This window comes from Amphiprion ocellaris, chromosome 11 (genome assembly GCF_022539595.1).
Source record: "Amphiprion ocellaris isolate individual 3 ecotype Okinawa chromosome 11, ASM2253959v1, whole genome shotgun sequence".
Taxonomy (NCBI): Eukaryota; Metazoa; Chordata; class Actinopteri; family Pomacentridae; genus Amphiprion; species Amphiprion ocellaris.
Window position 1 is genome coordinate 34,315,332 of NC_072776.1, and position 25,423 is coordinate 34,340,754.

The following is a 25,423-nucleotide window of genomic DNA, read 5'->3' on the forward strand; positions in this document are numbered from 1 at the left end:
CCACAAAAACACACAGGATTACCACAGATAGAGCTGTAAATGCACAAAGACACGCAAAAACACCACAAAAACACACAGGATTACCACAGATAGAGCTGTAAACGCACAAAACCACCACAAAAACACACAGGATTACCACAGATAGAGCTGTAAACGCACAAAACCACCACAAAAACACACAGGATTACCACAGATAGAGCTGTAAACGCACAAAAACACCACAAAAACACACAGGATTACCACAGATAGAGCTGTAAACGCACAAAAACACGCAAAAACACCACAAAAACACACAGGATTACCACAGATAGAGCTGTAAACGCACAAAGACATGCAAAAACACCACAAAAACATGCAAAATCATAACAAAAACACACAGGATTACCACAGATAGAGCTGTAAATGCACAAAGACACGCAAAATCACCACAAAAACACACAGGATTACCACAGATAGAGCTGTAAACGCACAAAACCACCACAAAAACACACAGGATTACCACAGATAGAGCTGTAAACGCACAAAAACACGCAAAAACACCACAAAAACACACAGGATTACCACAGATAGAGCTGTAAACGCACAAAAACACCACAAAAACACACAGGATTACCACAGATAGAGCTGTAAACGCACAAAAACACGCAAAAACACCACAAAAACACACAGGATTACCACAGATAGAGCTATAAACGCACAAAGACATGCAAAAACACCACAAAAACACACAGGATTACCACATATAGAGCTGTAAACGCACAAAGACACGCAAAAACACCACAAAAACACACAGGATTACCACAGATAGAGCTGTAAACGCACAAAGACATGCAAAAACACCACAAAAACATGCAAAATCATAACAAAAACACACAGGAGTACCACAGATAGAGCTGTAAACACACAAAGACACGCAAAATCACCACAAAAACACACAGGATTTCCACAGACAGAGCTGTAAACGCACAAAACCACCACAAAAACAGGCAAAATCACCACAAAAACACACAAAAACACACAGGATTACCACAGATAGAGCTGTAAACGCACAAAGACATGCAAAATCACCACAAAAACACACAAAATCATAACAAAAACACACAAAGTCACCACAAAAACACAAAAACACACAGGAGTACCACAGATAGAGCTGTAAACGCACAAAGACACACAAAATCACCACAAAAACACGCAAAATCACCACAAAAAAACTCAAAATTACCACAAAAGGTGAAAAACTACTAGAAAAAGACACAAAGTTACCACTGAAAGAGGCCAAATTACTACAAAGACACAAAATCATCACAAAAATTACCACAAAAGATTGCAAAATTATCAGAAAAAGACACAAAATCACCACAAAAAGACACAACAGACAAAAATAAGCACCAAAAGATGCTAAATCACCACAGTAATCACAACAAAGAGACACAAAGACACACAAAATCACCACAAAGAGACACAAAGTCATCACTGAAAGAGGCTAAATTACTACAAAGACGCAAAATCCCCACAAAAGATGCAAAATGACCACAGAAAGATACAAAAGTCCCATAGCGTTTGTAGCAGCTCCTGGATGAAGCAGGTTTAAGGTTCAGATGAACAGAAACAGATTCCGTCTGTAGATTGTAGCACCTGGATGGAGGCTACAACCAACAACAAGCCTTCTGGCACTTTGGATCCTTATTTGCTGTTTTTGGCCCCAATTTGGAAACATTTAGCCTCTTCTTGTGGCAGTTTTCAGTGTTTCTGATAAATTAGCATCTTTTTGTGGTGATTTTGTGTCTTTATGGTCATTTTGGCCCTTTTTAGAAAGATTTTCTGTCTTTATGAGGCGCTTTTAAGTCTTTTTATGGGTTTTTTGTGTCTTTTTATGGTTATTCTGTGTCATTTTGTGGTTGTTTTGTGTCTTTTTGGTAATCTCGCCTCTTTCAGTGGTGACTGCGTCTCCTTGTGTAATTCTGTGTCTTTTTGTGTTAATGTTTCATATTTTTGTGGTGATTGTGGGTCTTTTTGGTCATCTCCTCTCTTTCAGTGGTGACTTTGTGTCTTTTTATGGATATTTTGTGTCTTTTTGTGTTTATTTTGTAGTAATTTTGCATCTGGTTGAGGTGATTTTGCATCTTTTGTGGCACTTTCTGTAGTGATTTTGTGTTTTTCATGGTGACTTTCTGTCTTTTTGTGATAGTTTTGGCCCTTTATGTGGTTATTTTTGTCAGTTTTTTGGTACTTTTGCGTCTTTTGTGGTAATTTTGTGTCTTTGTGTGGTTATTTTTAGTTTTTTGTGATGTTTTGGCCCTTTTTGTGGTTATTTTTGTCATTTTTTTGGTAATTTTGTGTCTTTGTGAGGTTATTTTTTTGTTTTTTTGCGATAGTTGTGACCCTTTTTGTGGTTATTTTTGTCATTTTTTGGTAATTTTGTGTCTTTTTGTGGTAATTTTGTGTCTTTGTGAGGTTATTTTTTTGTTTTTTGTGATAGTTTTGGCCCTTTTTGTGGTTATTTTTGTCATTTTTTTGGTAATTTTGTGTCTTTTTGTGGTAATTTTGCATCTGTTTGTGGTGATCTGGTGTCAGTGTTTAACAGAACCCAACTGTTCTTGTCGATAAAAGATGAGCTGATTGTGAGGAGGATAATGTAGTTATTCTATGGATGTTTAAAGGAATATTGCTGAATAAAATCAACACTGAACATGTTTTTTTTTTGTGCAGATTGCAGCAGGACTGCAGCAGCAGCAGCAGCAGCAGCAGCAGCAGCAGCTCCTGGATGAAAACAATCCAGGTTTGGGTTTCAGTTTCATTCTGAGGTCAGACTGCTATCATCCTGCAGGGCAGCACACAGCAATCACAGCTCCTCTCCATGTGAGTCCTGCCATCAGCTTCGCTCGGGGAGATTGGCCCATTGAAATTCCATCAGCGCCCATCGGCCTCTCAACGCTGGCCAGCCGTCCAATGGCTCTCCAGCACGGAGGGAAGGATTGTTTCCACTTAAATCTGACTAATCAGAGAGAAAACGAGGCTTTTCATCCAGCAGGTCAACGTCCCATCTGCTCCCATCAGCAGCAGCTCTGATTAGAAACGTTGCTGTGACAGAACACTAAAGGAACGTGATGATCAATATGAGCACCTGCAGTTCCTCAAACGTCCAGTAGAGGCGCCAAAAGCACCTCAGTCCCTCATAGATCTCAATAATAAAATATCTCATTTTACAGGAGAAATAAACACGTTTACAGCCTCAGAGACGAAATGTTTTTGGTCTCTTTATCTAATTTTCTCTGTTATTTAAAATGTATGGGGGAATTTTTATAATAATCTAAATTGGATTAATCCTCTACATTTCAAAACTTGCTGACGGATTTAGAAAGAAAATGCACAGCGATTTCCGAACTTTCGGCATTTTTAGTCTTTTTCTCAAATATATATCCATAAAAACCACACAAAATCACCACAAAAAGACACAAAATCACCACAAAAGGATGCAAAACTACTAGAAAAAGGCACAAAGCCACCATTGAAAGAGGTGACATTACCACAAAAAGACTCCAAGTCACCACAAAAAAGATGCAAAAGCATCTACAAAAGGCAAAAATTATCACAAAAGACACAAAACTACTAGAAAAAGACACAAAATCACCACAAAAAGATACAGTCACCACAAAAAGATGAAAAATTACTACAAAAAGACACAAACTCCCCATTGAAAGAGGTGAAATTACTACAGACACAAAATCACCACAAAAAGATACAAAATCACCACAAAAAGGTGAAAAATTACTAAAAAAAGACACTAAGTCACCACTGAAAGAGGTGAAATTACTACAAATATGCAAAATTACCACAAAAATATGCAAAATTAGCATATTTAACATCTATATTTACCATCTAATTAACATCTCATTGTTAGCATGCTGGTGTTAGCATTTAGCATGCTCTAGATATAACTAAGTGTAAACATTTTGTGAGTGACTCCTGATTAAATGAATAAATGCAGTGATCTTTGGTGATTTAAAGGTGAGCTGCAGCACAGCGCTAACATCCTCAGCTCATCTCCTGTCACCCAGCAGATCTATAATACATAGATCTATTTAGCTTTCAGGCTAATCTGTGGCTGTCTGAGCTGCAGCGCCGTAGAATCTCTTCCAATCCATGATCACCAAATTAAAGGCTCGCTTCGCCCACTTCCTGCTGCTGCCCACTCGCCTCTTCTTCCTCCTCCACGTCTCAGTATCACTACATCAGGTTAGAGACACTCTGAGGCAGAATTACAGCTTTTCTTTTTTACATTTCTGAGCTTTTACAGGTCGTAAATCCTCCCTGTTGGAGTCTGGAGACCTGGAGAAGCTTCAGATGTCGATATATTGATTAACCACAGGTGAGTAAGAAAAATAAAACGTCAACAAAATGGTAAAGAATGCAAATTCAGGGTCTCTTATAGAAAAATAAATTCATTTTCTTGATGTTTGTATCTCTGATCACCAAAAGTTATGTTTCCTTTTTAAAAAAAAATCTCCAAATAACAGCAGAAACTGTAAAAACAATCCTCTTGGGCGTATTATAAATTCATTATACTTCGTTCATGCATCATTTTTTTTTTTTTTAAATGACAAAACTTTGTTAAAACCTACTCTGAACTTCTGCAAAATGTGAAGGAATTCTCCAAAATGATTAAAATTTTTGTCTAAAGTGAACAAATCTGTGCAAAGTGACTTGCATATGATACAAAATACTTCAAAAATTGCCTAAATACATAAATTCTGTCCAAATCTTTTCTGAACTTCTGCAAAATGACTCAAAAATTCTCCAAAATGACTCAAATGTGCCACAAAATACCTCTAAAATTGTCTTAAATGACAACATTCTGTCCAAAACTACTTGGAAACTGGCTGAACTGGATTGAAAATTCTCCATAATGACTCAAATATTCTGAAAAATATCTCTAAAATTGCCTAAAATGACAACATTTTTTCAAAGCTAGTCTGAATTTCTGCAAAACGACTCAAAAATTCTCCAAAATGACTCAAATATGGCACAAAATATCTCTTAAATTACCAAAATTTACAAAATTCTATCCAAAACTACTTGGAAACTGGCTGAAATGAAATGAAACTGTGCAAAATGACTCAAATATCATAAAAATACCAAAATTCTGCCCAAAACACAAAAACTACTTTTTCAAAAAACTTTTTCTACACAAAACTACCCTGAACTGCTGCAACATAACTTGAAATTTGTCCAAAATGACTGAAATTTTGTCTAAGAGAACAAATCTGTGCAAAATGACTTGGATGTTAAAAAATACCTCAAAAATTGCCTAAACAGACAAAATTCTATCCAAATCTTTTCTGAACTTCTGAAAAATGACTTGAAAATCCTCCAAAATGACTCAAATATTGTACAAAATACGTCTAAAATTGCCATAAATGACAAAATTCTGTCCAAAACTACTTAGAAACTGGCCCGAACTGGATTGAAAATTCTCCAAAATGTCTCAAATTGTGTTGAAAGTGAACAAAACTGTACAAAATCACTTAAATATGATACAAAATACCACAAAAATTGCCTAAATAGACAAAATTCTCTCCAAATCTTTTCTGAACTTCTGAAAAATGACTTGAAACTTCTCCAAAATGACTCAAATATTGTACAAAATACCTCTAAAATGACCTAAATCGACAAAACTATATTCAAAACTAGTCAGAATTTCTCCAAAATGACTCAAACGTTTTCCTCCTTATGACGTTCTGAGTTCCACTGAAAAAAGAACATTTTTCTGAGTTTCCTGTACTCCTATTCGTGGTTGTTCTGTTTCCACAGATGTCCAGATGTTTAGATTTCAGTGAAAAATGAGTCACAGAGAAGAAAAAATGTACCAGGAACAAAAAAATCAATAAATAAAACCATCCTAGAGTCCAGAGGGTGTTTCTGTAGAACGCTAACGTCTTATCTGCAGGAACATCTGGACTCATCCATCTAACAGGACTTCTAAAGGCAGGTCTGGTGTTCAGGATCCAGGAGGAACCTGATGGGTCATGAACTCACCACGCTGTGGATCTGAGGCTTCCTCCTCTTGGCCAGGTCCACCACGTTGATGCCGTTGTAGTAGAGGTTCTCCATGCAGCCGTGGAAGTTCCTCCTCAGGAACGTTCCAGGTTTCCCAGGAAGAGGGATGCCTCCGAAACTCAGCTGGAGAAACAAAGAAAGAAGATGTTTAACCAAATGAACCTTCAAGGAGTCTTTAGTGACAAAGAGAAAACAGATTTCTACAAACAAGCGTCAATTATTTCAAAATGTTAAAGATTTCTCTAAACTTTGCTGCTTTCATTTTATCCTCAACCTTCCAGACTTCCAGGACCTGCTGCTGAGGAACATCATGATGCTGCCACCACCATGCTTCACATCATGATGCTGCCACCATCATGCTTCACATCATGATGCTGCCACCACCATGCTTCATATCATGATGATGCCACCACCATGCTTCACATCATGATGCTGCCACCACCGTGCTTCACATCATGATGCTGCCACCACCATGCTTCATATCATGATGCTGCCACCACCATGCTTCACATCATGATGCTGCCACCACCATGCTTCACATCATGATGCTGCCACCACCATGCTTCACATCATGATGCTGCCACCACCATGCTTCATATCATGATGCTGCCACCACCATGCTTCACATCATGATGATGCCACCACCATGCTTCACATCATGATGCTGCCACCACCATGCTTCACATCATGATGCTGCCACCACCATGCTTCATATCATGATGCTGCCACCACCATGCTTCACATTATGATGCTGCCACCACCGTGCTTCACATCATGATGCTGCCACCACCATGCTTCACATCATGATGCTGCCACCACCGTGCTTCACATCATGATGCTGCCACCACCATGCTTCATATCATGATGCTGCCACCACCATGCTTCACATCATGATGCTGCCACCACCATGCTTCACATCATGATGCTGTCACCACCATGCTTCACATCATGATGCTGCCACCACCATGCTACACAGTGTTGATGGTGTGTTTGTGATGACATTCAGTGTTTGGTGTCCATCAAACATATCATCTAGTCTGATGGACATAAAGCTCCATCCTGGTCTCCTCAGACCAAAGAACCTTCTTCCAGGTGTCTTCAGAGTCTCCACATGTCTTCTGTTGATGACATGTCCTGGCTGATGCTTTTCAACAACCTTTCCTCAGAGTTTCTTGGTTCTTTAGTCTTCATGGTGTAGTTCTATCCAGGAGTTCTGATCCAGCAGAGACTGGACCTTCCAGCTGAATCAAATTGACTATATTTCAACATTGAAGAGCAATAAAAGCTGCTGTACTTTTCTACGTGTCGTCTTTGCTTCCAGAAACAGCAGCAGTCTGGTTGAAACCTTTTCTTTTTCCTTTTTTCAGCGTGAGGATGCCCCCGGTTTAATAAGCATCATCCATTCTTAGCGTTGAGCTCCTCGACCTGCGGGATGATGTGGAGCTCTGGCCTTATCGCCCAGCATCGCTAATGCTCTTCAATGGAAGCAAATCCCTGCAGCTGGCTTCCAGAATCTATCCTGAGAGCCTCCCAGAGGACCAGAGGCCTCCACGGTGACAGATTAACACCTCAGCTCACCGCCAACCACATGTTTGTGTAGCATCAGCTGGCGGATCCTGGAGTCCACGTTTCAATGCAAACCAAAAGACTCCATTCAGCGTTCTGTCCTGCATATGTGGAGCTAAACAATAAGATTCAGCAGCAGGAGATTCACACAAAGCAGCTGATTTAAGGCTGGAAATGACAAGTGTTGGTTTCACTCTGGAATATTTTATCACCTCCAGTCACACAACGGAAGCTGAACAACCTGTTTCCACTTCCTAATTAGAAGCATAATTACAAGATAAAGATTCTAATTTCCCGATTTGATCAGCCTTTAAAAGGTGCTAAACTTATTTTGACATAATAGCGTTGCATCAGCTTAATATTATGAGTAATTTAAAGTTAAATTTGGTACAAAATGAATGAAACTGCCTTGACAACTTCACTATTCTTCACTTTGAGTTTAGGATTTCTACCAACTAAACGTCTCTGGATAATTTCAGACGCTAAAATGTGTGTTAGAGGCTCAACTAATATTATTAAAGGATATTTTAAAGTCTTTTATAAATAACTTCCACTAAAGCAACAGTTGTGATCTGATCAACAGTGATGGTCAGTGTTTTCTCATTTTCTGACACATCGTGGACAATTTCTGAGTTTTTTTCAGATGAAGGTACAGTACTTTTTGCTGCCCATAAATGAGGACAACAGGAGGGTTAATATATAACATAAAAATATCCTAAATAATGTAGAAAAACTAGTTAAAAGAAATGGTAATACAAAAATAATAATTATAAAATATTTCTGATTAAACACAAAGGCTAATTCTACTAACTCAGTATAGTTTGTTGTTTCAACATAATTTTATTAGAAGTTGTATTTTTTGTTATTTTTTGCAGTGTAAAACCCGAAGCGTGTAAAATAAAGCGTCATTCTGCATTAATGGAGGATGAAGGACGTAATGCTAAACACAGCGGCTAAGCTAACTCCTCTGTTCTTGGCTTCAGAGGAAACTGATCCTTCCAGTTCCTGAATTAAGCAGAAATGTGACGGTGCTGAGGGAATATTATATAATCCTTTTGTTCAGAAATGATCTGAATATGTTTGGGACGGCGGAGGAGGATTAAAGATAAAAACACAAATAGCAAATAATTCCAGCTTTCAAGGCTTAAGTCCTCCATCAGTGATTAGTCCAGAACCAGAACCAGAAGCAGCTCCTGGTTCCAGAGCCAGATAAAGGAAGCCGTGAAGAACAGGAAGCTGTTTGTTGGTGCAGGAATCTGGTTTAGTTTCAGCTCAGAGGTTCTTTAATTCACCGACTCTGTATTATGAGGCTGCTGTTGTTCATCATCGTCATGCTGGGTCATTTTTGGAGATATCGTGGCCAATTTCTGAATAATTTTGGACAATTCTGTCTGATTTTGGACAAAATTTTGTCATTTTTGTCAATTATTGAGTGATTTTGGACAAACTTGTGATTTTAAGCAATTATTTTGTCATTTTAGACAAAATGCTGTTGTTTTAGGCAATTATTGAGTCACTTTAGACACAATTTTGTAATTTCAGACAATTATTGAGTAATTTTGGACAAATTTTGTCATTTTTGTCAAATATTGAGTCATTTTAGACAAAATTTTGTGATTTTAACCAATTATTAAGTCATTTCAGACAAAATTTTGTAATTTCAGACAGTTATTGAGTAATTTTGGACAAACTCTTGTGCTTTTAAGCAATTATTGAGTAATTCTGGACAAAAGTTTTTCTTTTTGGGCAATTAATCAGCCATTTTAGATGAAATTTTGGCATTTTAAGCAATTATTGAGTCATTTTGGACAAAATTTTGTCATTTCAGGAAATTATTGAGTCACTCTGTGAAGTATGACACAGAATGACAAACATCATAAAAAGGAGTCATTTTGGACAGTTTGTTCACTTTAGACAATATTTTTATAATTTCTGAAGCATTTTGGAGACGTTTCAAGTCCTTTTGCAAATGTTCTGAATAGTTATGGACAAAATTTTGTGATTTGGGTTTTTTTTTTAGTTATTTTGTACAATAATTGAGTAATTTTGGAGAAGTTTCAAATTATTTTGGGCATTGTTTTTCCACTTCAGACATAATTTGAACAATTTTTGATGAATTTCAGAGAAGTTTTGAGTCCTTCTGCAAAAGTTTCAAATAGTTCTGAACAAAATTTTGTAATTTGGGGGAATTTCTACGTTATTTTGTACAAGATTTGAGTCATTTTGGATAGTTGTATTTACTTCAGACCAAATCTCAGTCATTTTGGAAGAGATTCAAGTCGTTTCACAGAACTTCTGAATAGTTTGGAACAAAGTTCTGTCATTTTTGTCTAATATTTGAGTTTTTTGTAGTTTAGAGTGATTATGGACATATTTTTGACTTTTTGGACAACTTCCAATTCTTTTCAGCCAGTTTCTGGATAGTTTTGGACAACATTTTTGTCATTTTGGGCAATTTTGGGGGTTATTTTGTTCAAGTTTCAATTCATTTTGGCCATTTTCCTCTTAGTTTTGGGCAACATTTTACATTTTAGACAAATACTGTGTAATTTTAGACAGATTGTCATCTTGGCCAACTTAGAAGTTATTTTGAAGGACTTGTAAGTCATTCTGAATTATTTTAAATTACTTTAAAAGTTTTGTCCTTTTTGTCCAATATTTGAGTCATTTTGGAGAAGTTGAGAGTGATTATTGACATATTTTTGACTTTTTGGACAATTTTCACTTCATTTCATCTTGGTTCTTGATAGTTTTGGACAAATGGTTTTTACTTTTGGAAATTATCGAGTCGTTTGGACAAAGTTTGTCATGTTGGGGGATTTTTTTAGTCCACTTTGAGATCATGGAAGCAGATTAAAGATAAAACAAACAGCTCATAATTCCAGTTTTCCTTGGTTTTAGCTGCAGGACTCGGTTCTTAGTCAGTTATTAGAACAGAACCAGAACCATCTGTGGGCTCTATGAACAGATAAATGCAGCCTGAATAACAGGGAAGCTGCTGTTTGTTGTGTTCTGGTGCATTCTTAGTTCCCTGACTCACTGTCTGGAGGCTGATTGGGTCCAAAATATCAGTTCCGGCTTCGGTTTCTCCACTCTGACCCGCTGATGTTTCTAAAGTCTCTCTGGAGCCTCTGAAGGTCCTTCAATTTGGACTTTATTTCAAACTCCCACAGCCACAGAAGAGAAATCAAACGTTTGCATGTGAGGCCGATGATGCAGATTCTGATAGAAGACGGTAGAAGATGCTTCAGTTATTGATGCTCCAACCCTCCATCCAGCAGCAGAACAACAGATCTATAAAGCAGCCGAGTTTCAAGAAGTTCGTATGAACCGTTAATCAATGGAGCAGCCCCAAACTGCACAAATAACAAGAAAAAAAAAGTTTCCACTCATTTTTAGGAGATTTTTTACAGGCATTTCAGACATTCTTGGAAAATTAAGCTGTTTCCATTCATTTTTTCAAAATATTCAGAATTATTTTTGTGTCACAAACTCGTGACTAATTCAACTTTTTCTTTTTGTTTTTGCATTTTCTACAAGAATTTTTGGTTTATATTGGCTAAAAAAAACATAATTTTTTCACATTTTTGTTGTCATTTTACTGCTTTTACAATTTTTTAATTTTTATTTACGTATTTTTTCTGAAATCTTTGCTACCAGATTACCTGTTTTTTTTTTTTTTTTTTTTTTTTTTTTTTATACATTCCAAATGAATAAAACAGCGATATGAGAAAACGGAACCCAAACAGCAGAACACTGGTTCCCTCTCTGATGACGGTAAACTTTCAGGGTTTAACTGCAGTTCTTGTTGTTTAAATCACATAAAAACATCATTAATTTACAGATCTGTGTTGTCATTTTACTGCTTCTACAGTTTTTCGAGGTCAACCATTCCTCTGGTTTCTCTCTATTTTTTCTGACACTTTGCCTCCGGATTTGCTGTTTTTTTTCTCCCAACGATGTAAATGTGCATAAAGTCCCTGCAGGCGCTGCTGGACGTCGTGTTCATGAGGACAGAGACGGTAGAATCAGTTCAGACGGACGACCAGGAGTGGAGGCTGAGAAACAGGTTCATAGAGAGGCTGGACTGGAACGTTTCTCTGTTTTTAAAACGAAGACGTCTCACCTCGTAGTCCACGTCCAGCGAGTGTCCGTCCCCCCGGGTCTGGAAGCTGCTGGTCTGGGCGTCCACCGTCAGGTTGACCTGCCGGTTGAAGCGCTCCATGTGGACCGAGTGCCAGTGCTGGTCGTCCAGGAGGCTGCCCACGGTGACGGCCACCCGCCGGCTGCCCAGCCTCACCCGGCCGTCGTCTGGAAGAACCGGAAGTAAAAGAAAGACCGCGATGAAGAGACTGACGGAGTAAAAAACACAGAAAATACCACGATGAAGAGACTGACGGAGTAAAAAACACAGAAAATACCACGATGAAGAGACTGACGGAGTAAAAAACACAGAAAATACCACGATGAAGAGACTGACGGAGTAAAAAACACAGAAAATACCACGATGAAGAGACTGACGGAGTAAAAAAGACCCGGCTGTCATCTGGAAGAACTGGAAATATCACGATAATACCACGATAATACAATACAATAACTTCATAAACCCTTAAATTAAACTTTAAGGAGAGAAACGGAATAAAAAACACAGAAAATACCACGATAAGGAGAGAAACGGAATGAAAAACACTGCTGTCGTCTGGAAGAACCGGAAGTAAAAGAAAGACCACAGTGAGGAGACTTAATGGAATAAAAACCAGGAAGTTTCAAGGTGAGGAGAACCTGGACAGGTGTGGAACCAATAAGATCCATCCATTCAGTCACATGACTCCAGAACAGAAACTAGTTGTTTTAATAATAATCAAGTCTCCAATCAACAGTTTCTGTCACATTTTTACTCACTGGGCTCAACAATTAAACATTAGAACACCAGAAATCATACAAAATATGAAACATTTCGAGTCATTTTGGGCACCTTTATTAACCGTAGACCAAATTTTAGCCGCTTTGAGTAGTTCATGAATTATTTTGGAAAAAGTTCTCAACAGTTTTCTAGAAAATTTTGCCATTATGGGCAGTTTTGTGGGATGCAGTGGTCATTTTGGACAAATTTTTAGTCCTTTTTGGGCATTTTTTTGTCATTTTGGTCAGTTTTTTAAACTTTTTTTTTAAACAAAATTTGAGCCATTTTAGAGAAGTTTCAATGAATTGATGCCAGATTCCAAAAATTTTTGTCAATATAGACAAATTTTGAGTAATTTTGATTTTTTTTTTTTTTCCATTTTGGAATTTTGTCATTTTGGGCCATTTTTTAAAAAAGAAACAGTGGTCATTCTGGACAAATTTTGAGTCCTGTTGGAAAATTTTTTGAGTCATTTGTAAATGAGAAATTGTTCTCAACGGATCTTAGCTGGTAAAAGAAAGAATAAATAAACACATTTTGGACAACTTATGAGTCATTGTGGATATATTACAAACAGTTTTAAACTAATTTTTTTCATTTTGGTCAATTTATGAGTCTTTGTAGAGAAGACAGTTTCGTCAAATTAGGCAAATTTTGAGTATTTTTTTCCTGTTTTGGAATTTTGTAATTTTGGGCATTTTTTTTTTTTTTAAGATATCAGGGTTCAGAAATGAAATGTTAAAATGTCATGAATCATAAAAAAATATGAACAATTATGAGTTACTTTGGGTACTTTGTTTACGTTTCACAAAATTTTTGTAATTTTGGGCAATTTCTGAGTCATTTTAGAGAAGTTAAGATTCATTTTGCAGATGTTACACATTTTTCAACTAAATATTGTCATTTTGGGCAAAATTTGAGTGATTTTGCACCAATTTGGCAAATTTTTAGTCCTTTTGGGCAATTTTATGAAGTGTGGAAAAAAATGTAGTCATTAGTCATTTTAGTCATTTTGAGCAGTTTATGAGAAAAAAGTTTTGGAATTTTGTCAGTTTGAACCATTTTGTTCAGATAAAGTGGTCATTTTAGATACATTTTTGAGTATTTTTAGACACAATTGTAGTCATTTTGGGCAGTTTATGAGTCATTCTGGGGAAGTTCTAAATAGTTTTATAGAAAATTTTGTCATCTTGGCCAATTTTTTGGGATGCAGTGGTGACTTTGGACCAATTTTAAGTCATTTTGGTCAATTTTATTAATTAAAGACAAAATCTGAGCCATTTTGGAGAAGCTCAGAATAATTTTGCAGATATTACAAATAGTTTTAAACAAAATTTTGTCATTTTGATCAAAATTTGAGTCATCTTAGAGAAAAAAAATGGTGTCATATTAGGCAAATTTTAAGGTGTTTTTTCCATTTTTGAATTTTGTCATTTTGGGCAATTTTATGAGTCATGTTGGAAACTTTTTGAGTAATTTTGGGCAGTTGTATTATCTACAGACAAAATTTTAGTTGCTTTGGGCAATTTGAGTTATTTTGGAAAAAGTTCGAAGTAGTGTTCCCAAAAATGTTGTCATTTTGGGCAGTTTTTTGAGATACAGTGGTCGTTTTGTCCAAATTTTGAGTCTTGTTGGAAAATTTTTTAATCATTTTGGGCAATTTATAAGTCATTTTGGGAAAAGTTCTCAATAGTTTTCTAGAAAATTTTGTCATTTTGGGCAGTTTTTTTGGGATGCAGTGGTCATTTTGGACAAATTTTGAGTGTTTTTTTTGGGCAGTTTTTTAGTCATTTTGGTCAGTTTTTTTAACTAATGTTTTAACAAAATTTGAGTCATTTTAGAGAAGATTCAATTAATTTATGCCAGATTCAAAAGAGTTTTGTCAATATGGACAAATTTTGAGTAATTTTGAAATTTTCTTTCCCATTTTGGGCCCTTTTTTTTTTTTTTTTTTTTTTTTTAGAAACAGTGGTCATTTTGGACAAATTTTGAGTCATGTATGAAAATTTTTTGAGTAATTTTGAGCAATTTCTGAGTCATTTTGGAGAAGCTGTGAGTCATTTTGCAGATATTGCAAATAGATTTGAACAAAAGTTTGTCATTTTGGTCAATTTATGATTCTTTGTAGAGAAGTCTTTTGTCAAATTAGGCAAATTTTGAATATTTTTTCAGTTTTTCAATTTACGAGTCATTTTGAGAAGTTAAAAGTCATTTTGGTCAAATTTTGAGTCATGTTGGAACATTTTTGAGTAATTTGGGGCAGTTTTATTAACTGTAAACAAAATTTTGTCATTTTGAGCAGTTTATGAGTCACTTTGGTAAAGTTAAAAAGCCATTTTGAGATATTACAAATAGTTTTGAACAAAGTTTTGTCATTTTGGGCAAAATTTGAGTTATTTGCAATATTTTAGTCCTTTCTTGCAGTTTTTGAGTCATTTTGGACAGTTTTACATTTTAGTATTTTGGAGCAATTTATGAGTCATTTTGGAGAAGAGAGTTTTGTCAAATTTTTCAAATGTTAAGTAATTTTTTGCCATTTTTGAATTTTGTCATTTTGAGCATATTTTTTTTTAGATACAGTGGTCATTTTGAACAAATTTTGCATCATTTTTGAGTAATTATTTAATGTAGACAAAACTTTAGTCAAGTTGTCTTATTTTAGTCATATTACAAATAGTTTTGAACCAATTTTTTTGTAATTTTTGGCAGAATTTACATTATTTTGTTCAATCTATGACCCATTTTGGAAAAGTTAACAGTCATTTTGCAAATATTACAAATTGTTTTGATCAAAATTTAGTAATTTGAGGTAAAAATTTGAGTGATTTTGGACCATTTTCAATTAATTTCTACAAGCCGCTGAATAATTTTGTCAATTTAGGGGTCATTTTAAACCTTTTTTTGGGTGTCATTTTGGATTTATTGACTTTTCTTCTCTGCTCATCATCTGTAGAAAGATGTTTCACCATGCTGGATGGATCTCCAACTACTAGAAGATGTTTCTCCATGCTGAATGGATCTCCAACAACTAGACGTTTCACCATGCTGAATGGATCTCCAACTACTAGAAGATGTTTCTCCATGCTGAATGGATCTCCAACTACTAGAAGATGTTTCACCATGCTGGATGGATCTCCAACAACTAGAAGATGTTTCACCATGCTGAATGGATCTCCAACTACTAGAAGATGTTTCTCCATGCTGGATGGATCTCCAACAACTAGAAGATGTTTCACCATGCTGAATGGATCTCCAACTACTAGAAGATGTTTCACCATGCTGAATGGATCTCCAACTACTAGAAGATGTTTCACCATGCTGAATGGATCTCCAACTACTAGAAGATGTTTCACCATGCTGAATGGATCTCCAACTACTAGAAGATGTTTCACCATGCTGGATGGATCTCCAACAACTAGAAGATGTTTCACCATGCTGGATGGATCTCCAACTACTTCCTCCTCTGTTCTCTGTTTCTAAGTCATGCTGACTTTATTTATTCATCCAGTAGCTTTGATTTTCAGTCTTAGAGCTCAGAATTTTTGGTTTGTTTTTTACATAATCTGCTGTATTTGGGGGAATTTATAAACAAGTCATGCAGAATAAAGAGATTTTGATGAACCATCAGGTTTTTAAACTGCATAGCGATAAAAATGTGATGATTCTTTGTGTTTTAACAGTTTTCCGGCTGATAAATGGAGTCATTCTGGCAGTTTTCTGAGAGATAATGAAGCTTTAAGCCTCCATCCAGTAGGTTTGGGGGTTTCGAGGGTTAAATCATTTATCTCTGCTCAGTTTGTTTCTGACAGTAGTTATTCCTGATTGAACCGTTCTTCTGTGTTTGTTGTGACAGAAACTGAACTGACAGCTCAATCACGGAGATGTTTCTCCTCCAAAGAGCCTCACCCAGGTTGAGGTAGAGGTCCAGGCGTCCTCGGTGCAGCTCCAGGGTGATGTAGTCTCCTCTCTGGCCCTCTCCATGCAGCAGCACTCCCTCCGTCTGGTGGCTCTTGAACCTCAGAGAGATCACGTCCTTCACCGTCGACATGGACTTCTGGTTGAATCGATACAGCAGCGAGCTCCTGCCGTCGAAGTCGGCCACGTAGGACTCTGTAGGAGACAGAGCAGCTCTCAGATCAGATAGAAGAGTTCTTGCAGCTATAAATTAGAGCTGCTTTCCTTTAGACAAAACAGAAAATTAACTGAATTTAAAGCAGCTTTATTGCTCAGAAAAACAAAAACCACTTAGCATCAGAAATACGTGCATGAGATGAACAGAGTTACTCAGTAAATGAAGTCTGCTTTAATTTGCTGTAAATATTAGAGGAGAAACTTTCTGAATATAAATAAAGATTTAATAAAGCAAACCAACTTTCTGCTGTTTAAAGAGGTTTTCTAGTTACAGCGTCTGGATCACGGAATGAAAACACATTTATCTGTGTGTGAGATCCTCTGTGTCCCATCATACAAGCATGTTAGCACATACTAATGCATGTTAGCGCTAATAGAACATGTTAGTACATGTATGAACATGTTACTACATATAAGTACATATCAGTCCATGTTGGTCAACATTAGTGTATGCTGTTACATGTTGGTACATGCTAGTACATATTAGCTAATGTTAGCACGTGTCAGTGCATGCTCATACATTTTGGTGCATGTCAGCAGATGTTTAGACATGCTAGCACATATGAGGGAATATTAGTACATGCTAGCAAATATTAGGCCACATTAGACAAAGCCAGTCCATGTTGTTTTAGTACATGTTAGTCCATGTTTCCATACTTGTTACCAATCTAGTGTAAACACAGGTAAACAAACACTTGTCCACATTAGCACTGATGCTAATCCATGTTAGCACATGTGAGTCCCTCCCGTTGAAACCGTTGCTTCTCCCTGTGTTTATAAACTGACTGATCTCCAACTCTGAGCTGGAGAAACGTCCTTCAGGGGTCGGCTGCTGCACCAAAACTAAAGAATGTTCTGTATGAAAAGTATTTTAATGTGTGATTTTATTTATTTTATGGATTCGGGTTATTTCCATCTCTTCATGCTTTGTTTCCCCTCAGCTCAGTGTTAAAGTCTCTGCTGCTGTTCTCAGATCTGCTGCTCCTCCTTGTTCAGCTTCGGTCCGATGAACCGTAGAATCAGAGTCCAGTCGAGCTGAGAAACTGAAATGAGGTTAAACGAGGTGACGACTACTGAAGGAGGGGGATGTTAGCCGCTAACGGTGGCTAATGTCTGCAGTCTGGTGGCTCTCATGGATAAAACTAAACGTATTCTTTACATATTACAGCTAAAACAGCATCTTCTAGTACTCCTGCTACTATTATTAATCCTCTACTGCTGCTCTTTTACTCAATAAATGCTTTTTTTTTTCTTGAATGTTTTTAAAAACTGTTGGATCTTTGACAAAAACAACTGAAACTGAGAGAGGAAACAAAAAGGCAAGCTGCAGGATTGGACAGATTTGGAGTCATTCTGGCCAATTTTAAGTCATTTTGGACAGTTTTCAGATCAGTTTGGATGGGTTTTTCTCATGTTGGACAACCTTGGAGCCATTTTTTATTGTTGTCAACTTATTTCAAGTCATTTTGAACGGGCCTTTTACACATTATATGTATCATTGTGGACAATTTTACAGTCATGTATGGCCAGATTTCCAATATTTCCGGTAATGTGTTTAATGTGACAAAAATGTCTTTAACATAATTTTAAAAAATGTCTAGAATCACTCCATAGTTGTCCAAAAGTACTCAGAATGTGTCCAGTCTGACAAAACATTCCAAAAAGACATGCAAACTGTCCAAAATTAGGCAAAACCTGTCCAAAAACGCTGGTAATTTGGCCCTTAATGAGTATAAAATTTGCATCACGTGTTAAAAACCTGTTTAAAATTACAGCTGTACAAAATGGCTCAAAGTTTGTCTAATCCGAAACTGAAAAAGCAGACGTTGGTTTATTCATTTAAATTCTGACCCACAATGCAGCAGCAATCTGGACGGCGTTTCCTGTAGCAGAATGAATGAACAACGAGCTGCAGAGAAAAGCTGGACTCAGGTGGAGCTGATAATAATAATAATGAAGCTGGATGGAACGCAGCCATCTTTAATTATTCACATCTCTGCTCTGACAAACTAAATATATATATATATATATATATATATATATATATATATATATATATATATATATATATATATTAAAAAAATTATATATACTGTAATATAATTCACCACAACATATCAGCTAATTGCAGCGAGTTTCTCGGGTTTATCAGAAGCTCTCAAACTGTCTGAGCTTCACAAAGCAGCAAAACAAACCAGATTTAAGGAGAAAACAGCAAAGATCAGGTCAGACCTTCCTGCATGTCTTTAATTATTCAGGAGTTATACTGTAGTTGTGATATTTATACAGCTGGGATAAAGGATTTCCCTTATTTCTGCACATTTCTCATACTTAAAGGTTCCAGATCATGAAAGTAATACACATAAAATGAGCAAAAAAGTGACACAAAGTGACCAAAATGTGACATAAATTGAGCATAACTAAAAGCGCAACATACAAAAACCTGCAAAGATGCATAAAATAAGACATAAAATGAGACAAAAAATGACCAAAAAAGGATACAATATAACCAAATACTGAAATAAAATGAAGAGAAAATTGCACAACCAGAACAAAAAGTGACACAAAATGACACAACTAATAACATGACATGCAAAAATGACAAAAACGTGGAAAGCAAGGAGCAACATGACCAGAAAGTGATGCAAAGTGAACAAACAGGGACATAAAATGATCAGAAAAGGAAACAAAATGATGCACAACTGATGACATGATATGAAAATAACTAATAACACATGTAAAATAAGGTGCAAAATGACAAAAATGACACAAAATAACCACAACTAATGGCATGACATGCAAAAAAACTGCAAAGACTCATAAAATGACACACAAAATGAACTGAAAGAGACACAAAATGAACAAAACGTGACATAAAATGACTCGAAAATGAAATAAAATGATGACCACAACTGGTGGTATGACATGCAAGTAACTGCAAAGATGCATAAAATGAGACATAAAAAGACCAAAATGTGGCATAAAATGAAAAAACAGAGACACAAAATGAGCACAACTAAAGGTGCAACATACAAAAACCTGCAAAGATGCACAAAGTAAGAAATAAAATGAGACACAAAATGACCAAAGAAGGCCATAATATAATCAAATACCAATAAAATGAAGAGAAAATCTGCAGCCTAGTGTTGCTATTCCTGCATAAGTAGAAGCTGTAATCTGCAAACCTGTCCACAACGTTGAAATAACCATTTATAACTGTTGTGTGTCCATCTATACAAACCTACAGAGGACTGCAGCTGTAATAATTTATAGTTTTATTCAACATGTTTTAGTCTTCAGAGCAGCAGCTTGTTTCTGAAGCTAAACAACATGTTTACTGTTCAGCAGCTGGATGCTTCTGTAGGTGTTTTAATCACAGCTGAGGAGCAGCAGCTTCATCTCAGCGCTTAGAAAATCACATTAGCTAGCAGCTAAAGTTAGCGCTGCTGCAGTGCATCATGGTCCTCATGGATCCATCCTCATGTGTCCTGAGACGATTGCAGTTTAGCTTTCAGCTCATAGGGGTTAGTTTTACATCAGATTTAAATGTTTGGACACATTCTGACTCTGTGGAAACATATTTAATATACATGGACATATTTAAGGTTGTTTCTCCTCCCTGAAAATCCCTGGTTCTTCATCTACAGTGCTTTTATTTAATGATCAGAGTTCTACCTTCATACTGGGAATATTTCCAGAGTTCCATAGAGGTGGGTCCAGATTCATCACTATTTAATGGACTTTTTCCATCATTTCTGAGCCTCAGAACTTCATCAGTCCAGCAGATAGAACCATGACATTTAGGAGGAGAAACACATCTGAGTTCTGGTAAAAAGTTAAATTACAATAACTAAAAAAAGCTGGAAATCACCACAAGCAGACAAAAAATCACCACAAAAACAAATAAAATCTCCACATAAAAAGCCTAAATTACTCCAAAGACTCAAAATCACCACAAAGAGGCAAAAAATACCCCCAAAACACTCAAATTGCCTCCTAAGAAAGTGAAATTAACACAAAAAACAACACAAACCACCACAAAAAGATGCTAAATTACCAAAAAGACTAAAAATCACCACAAAAGGCACATAATGAATAGAAAAGATGCAAAATTGCCCCCTTAACAGGTGAAATTACCACAAAAAACAGACCTCCACACAAAATTATCTCAAGACAACATAAAATCTCCACAAAAAGAAACAAAATCACCAGAAAAGAGGCAAAATTACCACAAAGACTGAATATGGCCACCAAAAAAATGCAAAATCACCTCAAAAGATGTGAAGTTACCACAAAACGACACAGAAAAATCAACACAATAAGATGCAAAATCACCAACAAGAAACACAAGATCACCATGAAAGATGCAAATTGGCCTCCAAAAAAGATGCAAAAATACACAAAATAACCACAGAAAGGACCAAAACCTCCACAAACCCCCAAGAAATCGCAACAAAGAGAAACAAAATCACCCGAAAAGACAAAATCAACCCCAAAATATGCAAAATCACTAACAAAAGGCACAAAATGACCAAACAAGATACAAATTTCACTCCTAAAAAGTGAAATTCCCACCAAAAACAACACATCTCCACAAAGACACAAAATCACCATAAAAGAAAAATAAATTAAAAACTACCACAAAAAGAGTCTAAATTATCCAAAAAATACTAAAATCAACACAAAATAAGCCTAACTTACACCCAAAACACTCAAATTTGCCCCATAAAATGGAGAAATTACCACAAAAAACAACACAAAATCTCCACAACAAGATCCAGGAGCATCTATAGACCTCAACCTTATAGAACTGTAGGAGCATCCATAGACCTCCATCTTATAGAACTTACTGTAGGAACATCCATAGACCTCCATCTTATAGAACTGTAGGAGCATCCATAGACCTCCACCTTACAGAACTTACTGTAGGAACATCCATAGACCTCCACCTTATAGAACTGTAGGAGCATCCATAGACCTCCATCTTATAGAACTGTAGGAGCATCCATAGACCTCCACCTTACAGAACTTACTGTAGGAACATCCATAGACCTCCACCTTATAGAACTGTAGGAGCATCCATAGACCTCCACCTTATAGAACTTACTGTAGGAACATCCATAGACCTCCACCTTGTAGAACTTACTGTAGGAACATCCATAGACCTCCACCTTATAGAACTGTAGGAGCATCCATAGACCTCCACCTTATAGAACTTACACTCTAAGAAATTTCCCTGTAAATTTACAGTAAAGAGCTGGCAGCTAAAGTTGCCAGCAGCGCACTGTTATTTTACAGTAATCCTACCGTATTCTACAACAACAGTTTATTACTGTAAAAAATATTACGGTATTATGCTGTTTAGAGAGCTATTTCCTGGGGCTTTCAAAATGAAAGCCCCAGGAAATAGCATAGCATAGAAATGGCTCAGACAAGAGATGACTTTTCAACATTAAGCTTTTATTAAAGCCAACTCTGTATCACACATAGTTCAAAAACTGACTTATTTAACCCATTAAATTTTAGTAACATAAAATCATTTCCTCATGCTGAACAGGTTCTCATTGTGCATGTTCTAGTTCAGGTACACTGGTTTCCATTTTTCCTGAACTGTAACAAAAGATTCCTATATATCAATTAAATTATTTAATACTGCATTGAACACATTCAGCAGCTAACACATTTCAAGAAATTGAAGTCTTGTAAAATACAATCTATAAAAACAACTAATGATGTTTAACAGGTTGTCAACAATCTATTTAAAAATTGCACATCACATTTCAGGCCTTCAGAATCAGTCTTTCATAACTCATGATCATGTTCAATAAACACCAAGTCATGGAACAAACCTGGAACTACAAAACTGAGACACCAGGACTGAAGTATTTTATACTGAACCCAACACAATACTGAGACTTGTTACCTTAAAATGACAACATGAACATCTGGTTGCAGACTGGGCTTTTGCTTTGTGAAAGTGAGGTCCTGTGTGGAGAGGAGCTGTGGGTTTACATGAAGTCCCACTCAGAGTCCATCAGTCTTTTTATAAAGGAGGCTAGTGGATTTACAGTAGATGTCTTTACTGGAGCAACATCACCTTCTCCTGGCTGGTCTTTGTTCCCCTCTCAGGGTTAATAATAAGAAAGAGCCTACAATGAAATGACAAAGAAAGAATATATTAGGTGTGGTAGGCAAACATCCCTTGAACATAATATGGAACTCTGTAACATTCATAAAAAAAAAAAACATACAATCAAAAATAAACAGGAAACTCAAATTATTAAGCAAAACAGAGGCTTCCACTTATAACAGCTATTTAGTTCAATACACATTTAAATCTAACTTTTGCAGCTGTTTGCATAACACCTAAATTTACTTTTCCTAAGTGGAGAGAAAAGCAACATGACACATCCTACAACCTTTATAAAACTTGAAATTACCTAAATGGTCGAATGCAGACAAGTACATGTGGAGATCTGATAACAGATCAGTGGAGCATCACATTGGATATTTAATGGAAAATTACATGAAAGACAGAGATAGCTAACTTAACCTAGCTGGATCTGGTTGCTTAGAAATTCATTTTCCTGGTCTGGTTTAAAAGAAAGACCCAAAGTTTTGTCCACTCTGCAGCCAAAGGAGCGTATGCTAGCTGCTAGCTAACAGTGTGGGAAACGTTAGCATTCATGCTAGCTGCTAGCTAACAGTGTGGGAAACGTTAGCATTCATGCTAGCTAGCTAGCTAACAGTGTGGGAAACGTTAGCATTAATGCTAGCGACTCGTGGCTAACACCAATCAGTAACTAACTGGCTATATTTATGTTACTGTCAAAGAATAAAACATAAATAAAATAGACTGACAGAAATAAAAGTAAGGCTGACTTTTTAATAATCACAGTTACCTTGTTCAGTGAACCGGAGCAGGATGGATCAGCTACAGATGGTCCCTGCAGGTCTGAGGGCTGAAAATCGTCGTCCTCACTTCTTCCTTTTCTCCACATCTTCCCTCAGTAATGAGTAAAATCACTGATACAGAATATTTTAAACCTATTTCGTCACTTCTTTGTGTTGGCTGTTTGCTAAATGTGGTGATATGCAGGAAGATTTGCCGAGACGAGTAACAGACTGCAGCAACAGTCACACTCCAATCAACCCAAACCAGAAAAATACTGTAATCTGCTGTAAGATTGTACAGTAGCTTGCTGTTAATATTTTGTTCTTAAAAACACGTGAATTTACAGTATTCGGCTGTATTTACAAAGAACGGTATATTACTGTACAAAATATGCTGTATTTTTACAGCAATTTGTTACAGTGTACTGTAGGAGCATCCATAGACCTCCACCTTCTAGAACTTACTGTAGGAACATCCATAGACCTCCACCTTCTAGAACTTACTGTAGGAACATCCATAGACCTCCACCTTCTAGAACTTACTGTAGGAACATCCATAGACCTCCACCCTGAGGCCCATCCATCCGCTGGGGTTCCAGTCCAGGGGAACGAAGCGAAGGAACCGGGTCCGGACCGGATGGCTCAGCTTGCTCTGGACCACCGCCTCCGAGTTCACGTTACCCACAATCCTCTGCAGCAGGAAGAAGAAGAAAAAGAAGAAGAAGTGAATATTATGTTTAATAAAGAAATCTAAACCGCTGACGAGTGGAAACACACATGTCCCACTGGCCCTGAACGCACCGTCTGATGTAGCGATAGAACCAGGTGGAGGAGAAGAAAAGTTCTGTTAGAAGGTCCGGTTTTGGTATTTCCATAAAGTATTTTATAATTCTATCTGTTCATCTCATGATGGAGCTTTGCTGGTTCAGCTGCTGTCTCTGGAAGATGACTTTCTGTAAATATTTTTGGTATTTTTGCATTTTTTGTGGAGATTTTGTGTCTCTTTGGTGTTATTTTATAGTAATTTCAGCCCTTTTTGTGGCGATTTCATGTCTTTTTGCGAGTATTTTGTGTATTTTTGCATATTGTTGTTAAGATTTTGTGTCTTGTAGTGATCTTGTGCCTTTTTGGATTTTTTGTGGAGAGTTTCTGTTTTTCGGGGTGATTTTTTCTTTCTTTAGTGGTGTTTTATGGTCATTTCAGCCTTTTTGTGGTGATTTTACATCTTATGATTTTTTTTGTGTATTGTTGCATCTTTTTGTGGTGATTTTTTGTCAGTGTATGCATATTTTTGCCTTTTATTGCAGAGATTTTATGTCTCTTTGGGGTTGTTTGTGGTCATTTCAGCCCTTTTTGTGGCAATTGTGAGTCTTTGTTATGATTTTTCATGTTTTTATGATTATTTTGTGTCTCTTTCTGGTTGTTTTGTCTCTGTCATTTTTGTGGTGGCACTGTGTTTTTTTTTTGCGTTTCTGTGGAGACTTTGTGTCTTTTTGTGGTGGCGTTGTGTCTTTTTGTGCTCACTGTGAGCAGCGAAGCCTCTGGTGCTTGGTTTTCTGAGCTGAAACCAACAGAAGTCCTGTGAGTGCGGCGCTGAGACGTCGTCCTTCGTCTTGTGCTGTCCGACGACACCAGAGGACGTAAACAGCGAGTGAAGGATGGAGCCTCCGATGAGCGATCGGCGTCTCCGTCATAAGCGACTCCGGCCAGGTGACACTTCAGATCAATAAGGAAGCAGAGAGACGGATGGTTGACGGAGGAGCTCCGGGATTTTACATTCTGGACTCACAATCAAAGCTGCTGCAGGTCTGGATCTAACAGATTCACAACAACTTCAGCTCCGCAGCTCCAGAGAAATAAATCAGAATTAAA

General features: G+C 36.8%; 1 protein-coding gene across 4 annotated transcripts in view; it reads right to left on the reverse strand.

Moving 5' to 3' along the window:
* Positions 1-25,423, reverse strand: part of cntnap5a (contactin associated protein family member 5a) — a 172,540-nt gene that overhangs the window by 101,756 nt on the left and 45,361 nt on the right. For 2 of the 4 annotated variants that reach the window (XM_055015104.1, XM_055015105.1), the window contains exons 4-7: positions 24,095-24,242; positions 16,433-16,636; positions 11,750-11,934; positions 6,037-6,180 (exon numbers count right to left, since the gene is read on the reverse strand). In XM_055015104.1, the coding sequence (XP_054871079.1) occupies positions 6,037-6,180; positions 11,750-11,934; positions 16,433-16,636; positions 24,095-24,242 (681 nt within the window). Of the gene's footprint in view, positions 1-6,036; positions 6,181-11,749; positions 11,935-16,432; positions 16,637-21,507; positions 21,526-21,581; positions 21,602-24,094; positions 24,243-25,423 lie in introns of those variants that run through there. The other 2 variants (XM_055015107.1, XM_055015106.1) reach the window with 2 other exon arrangements.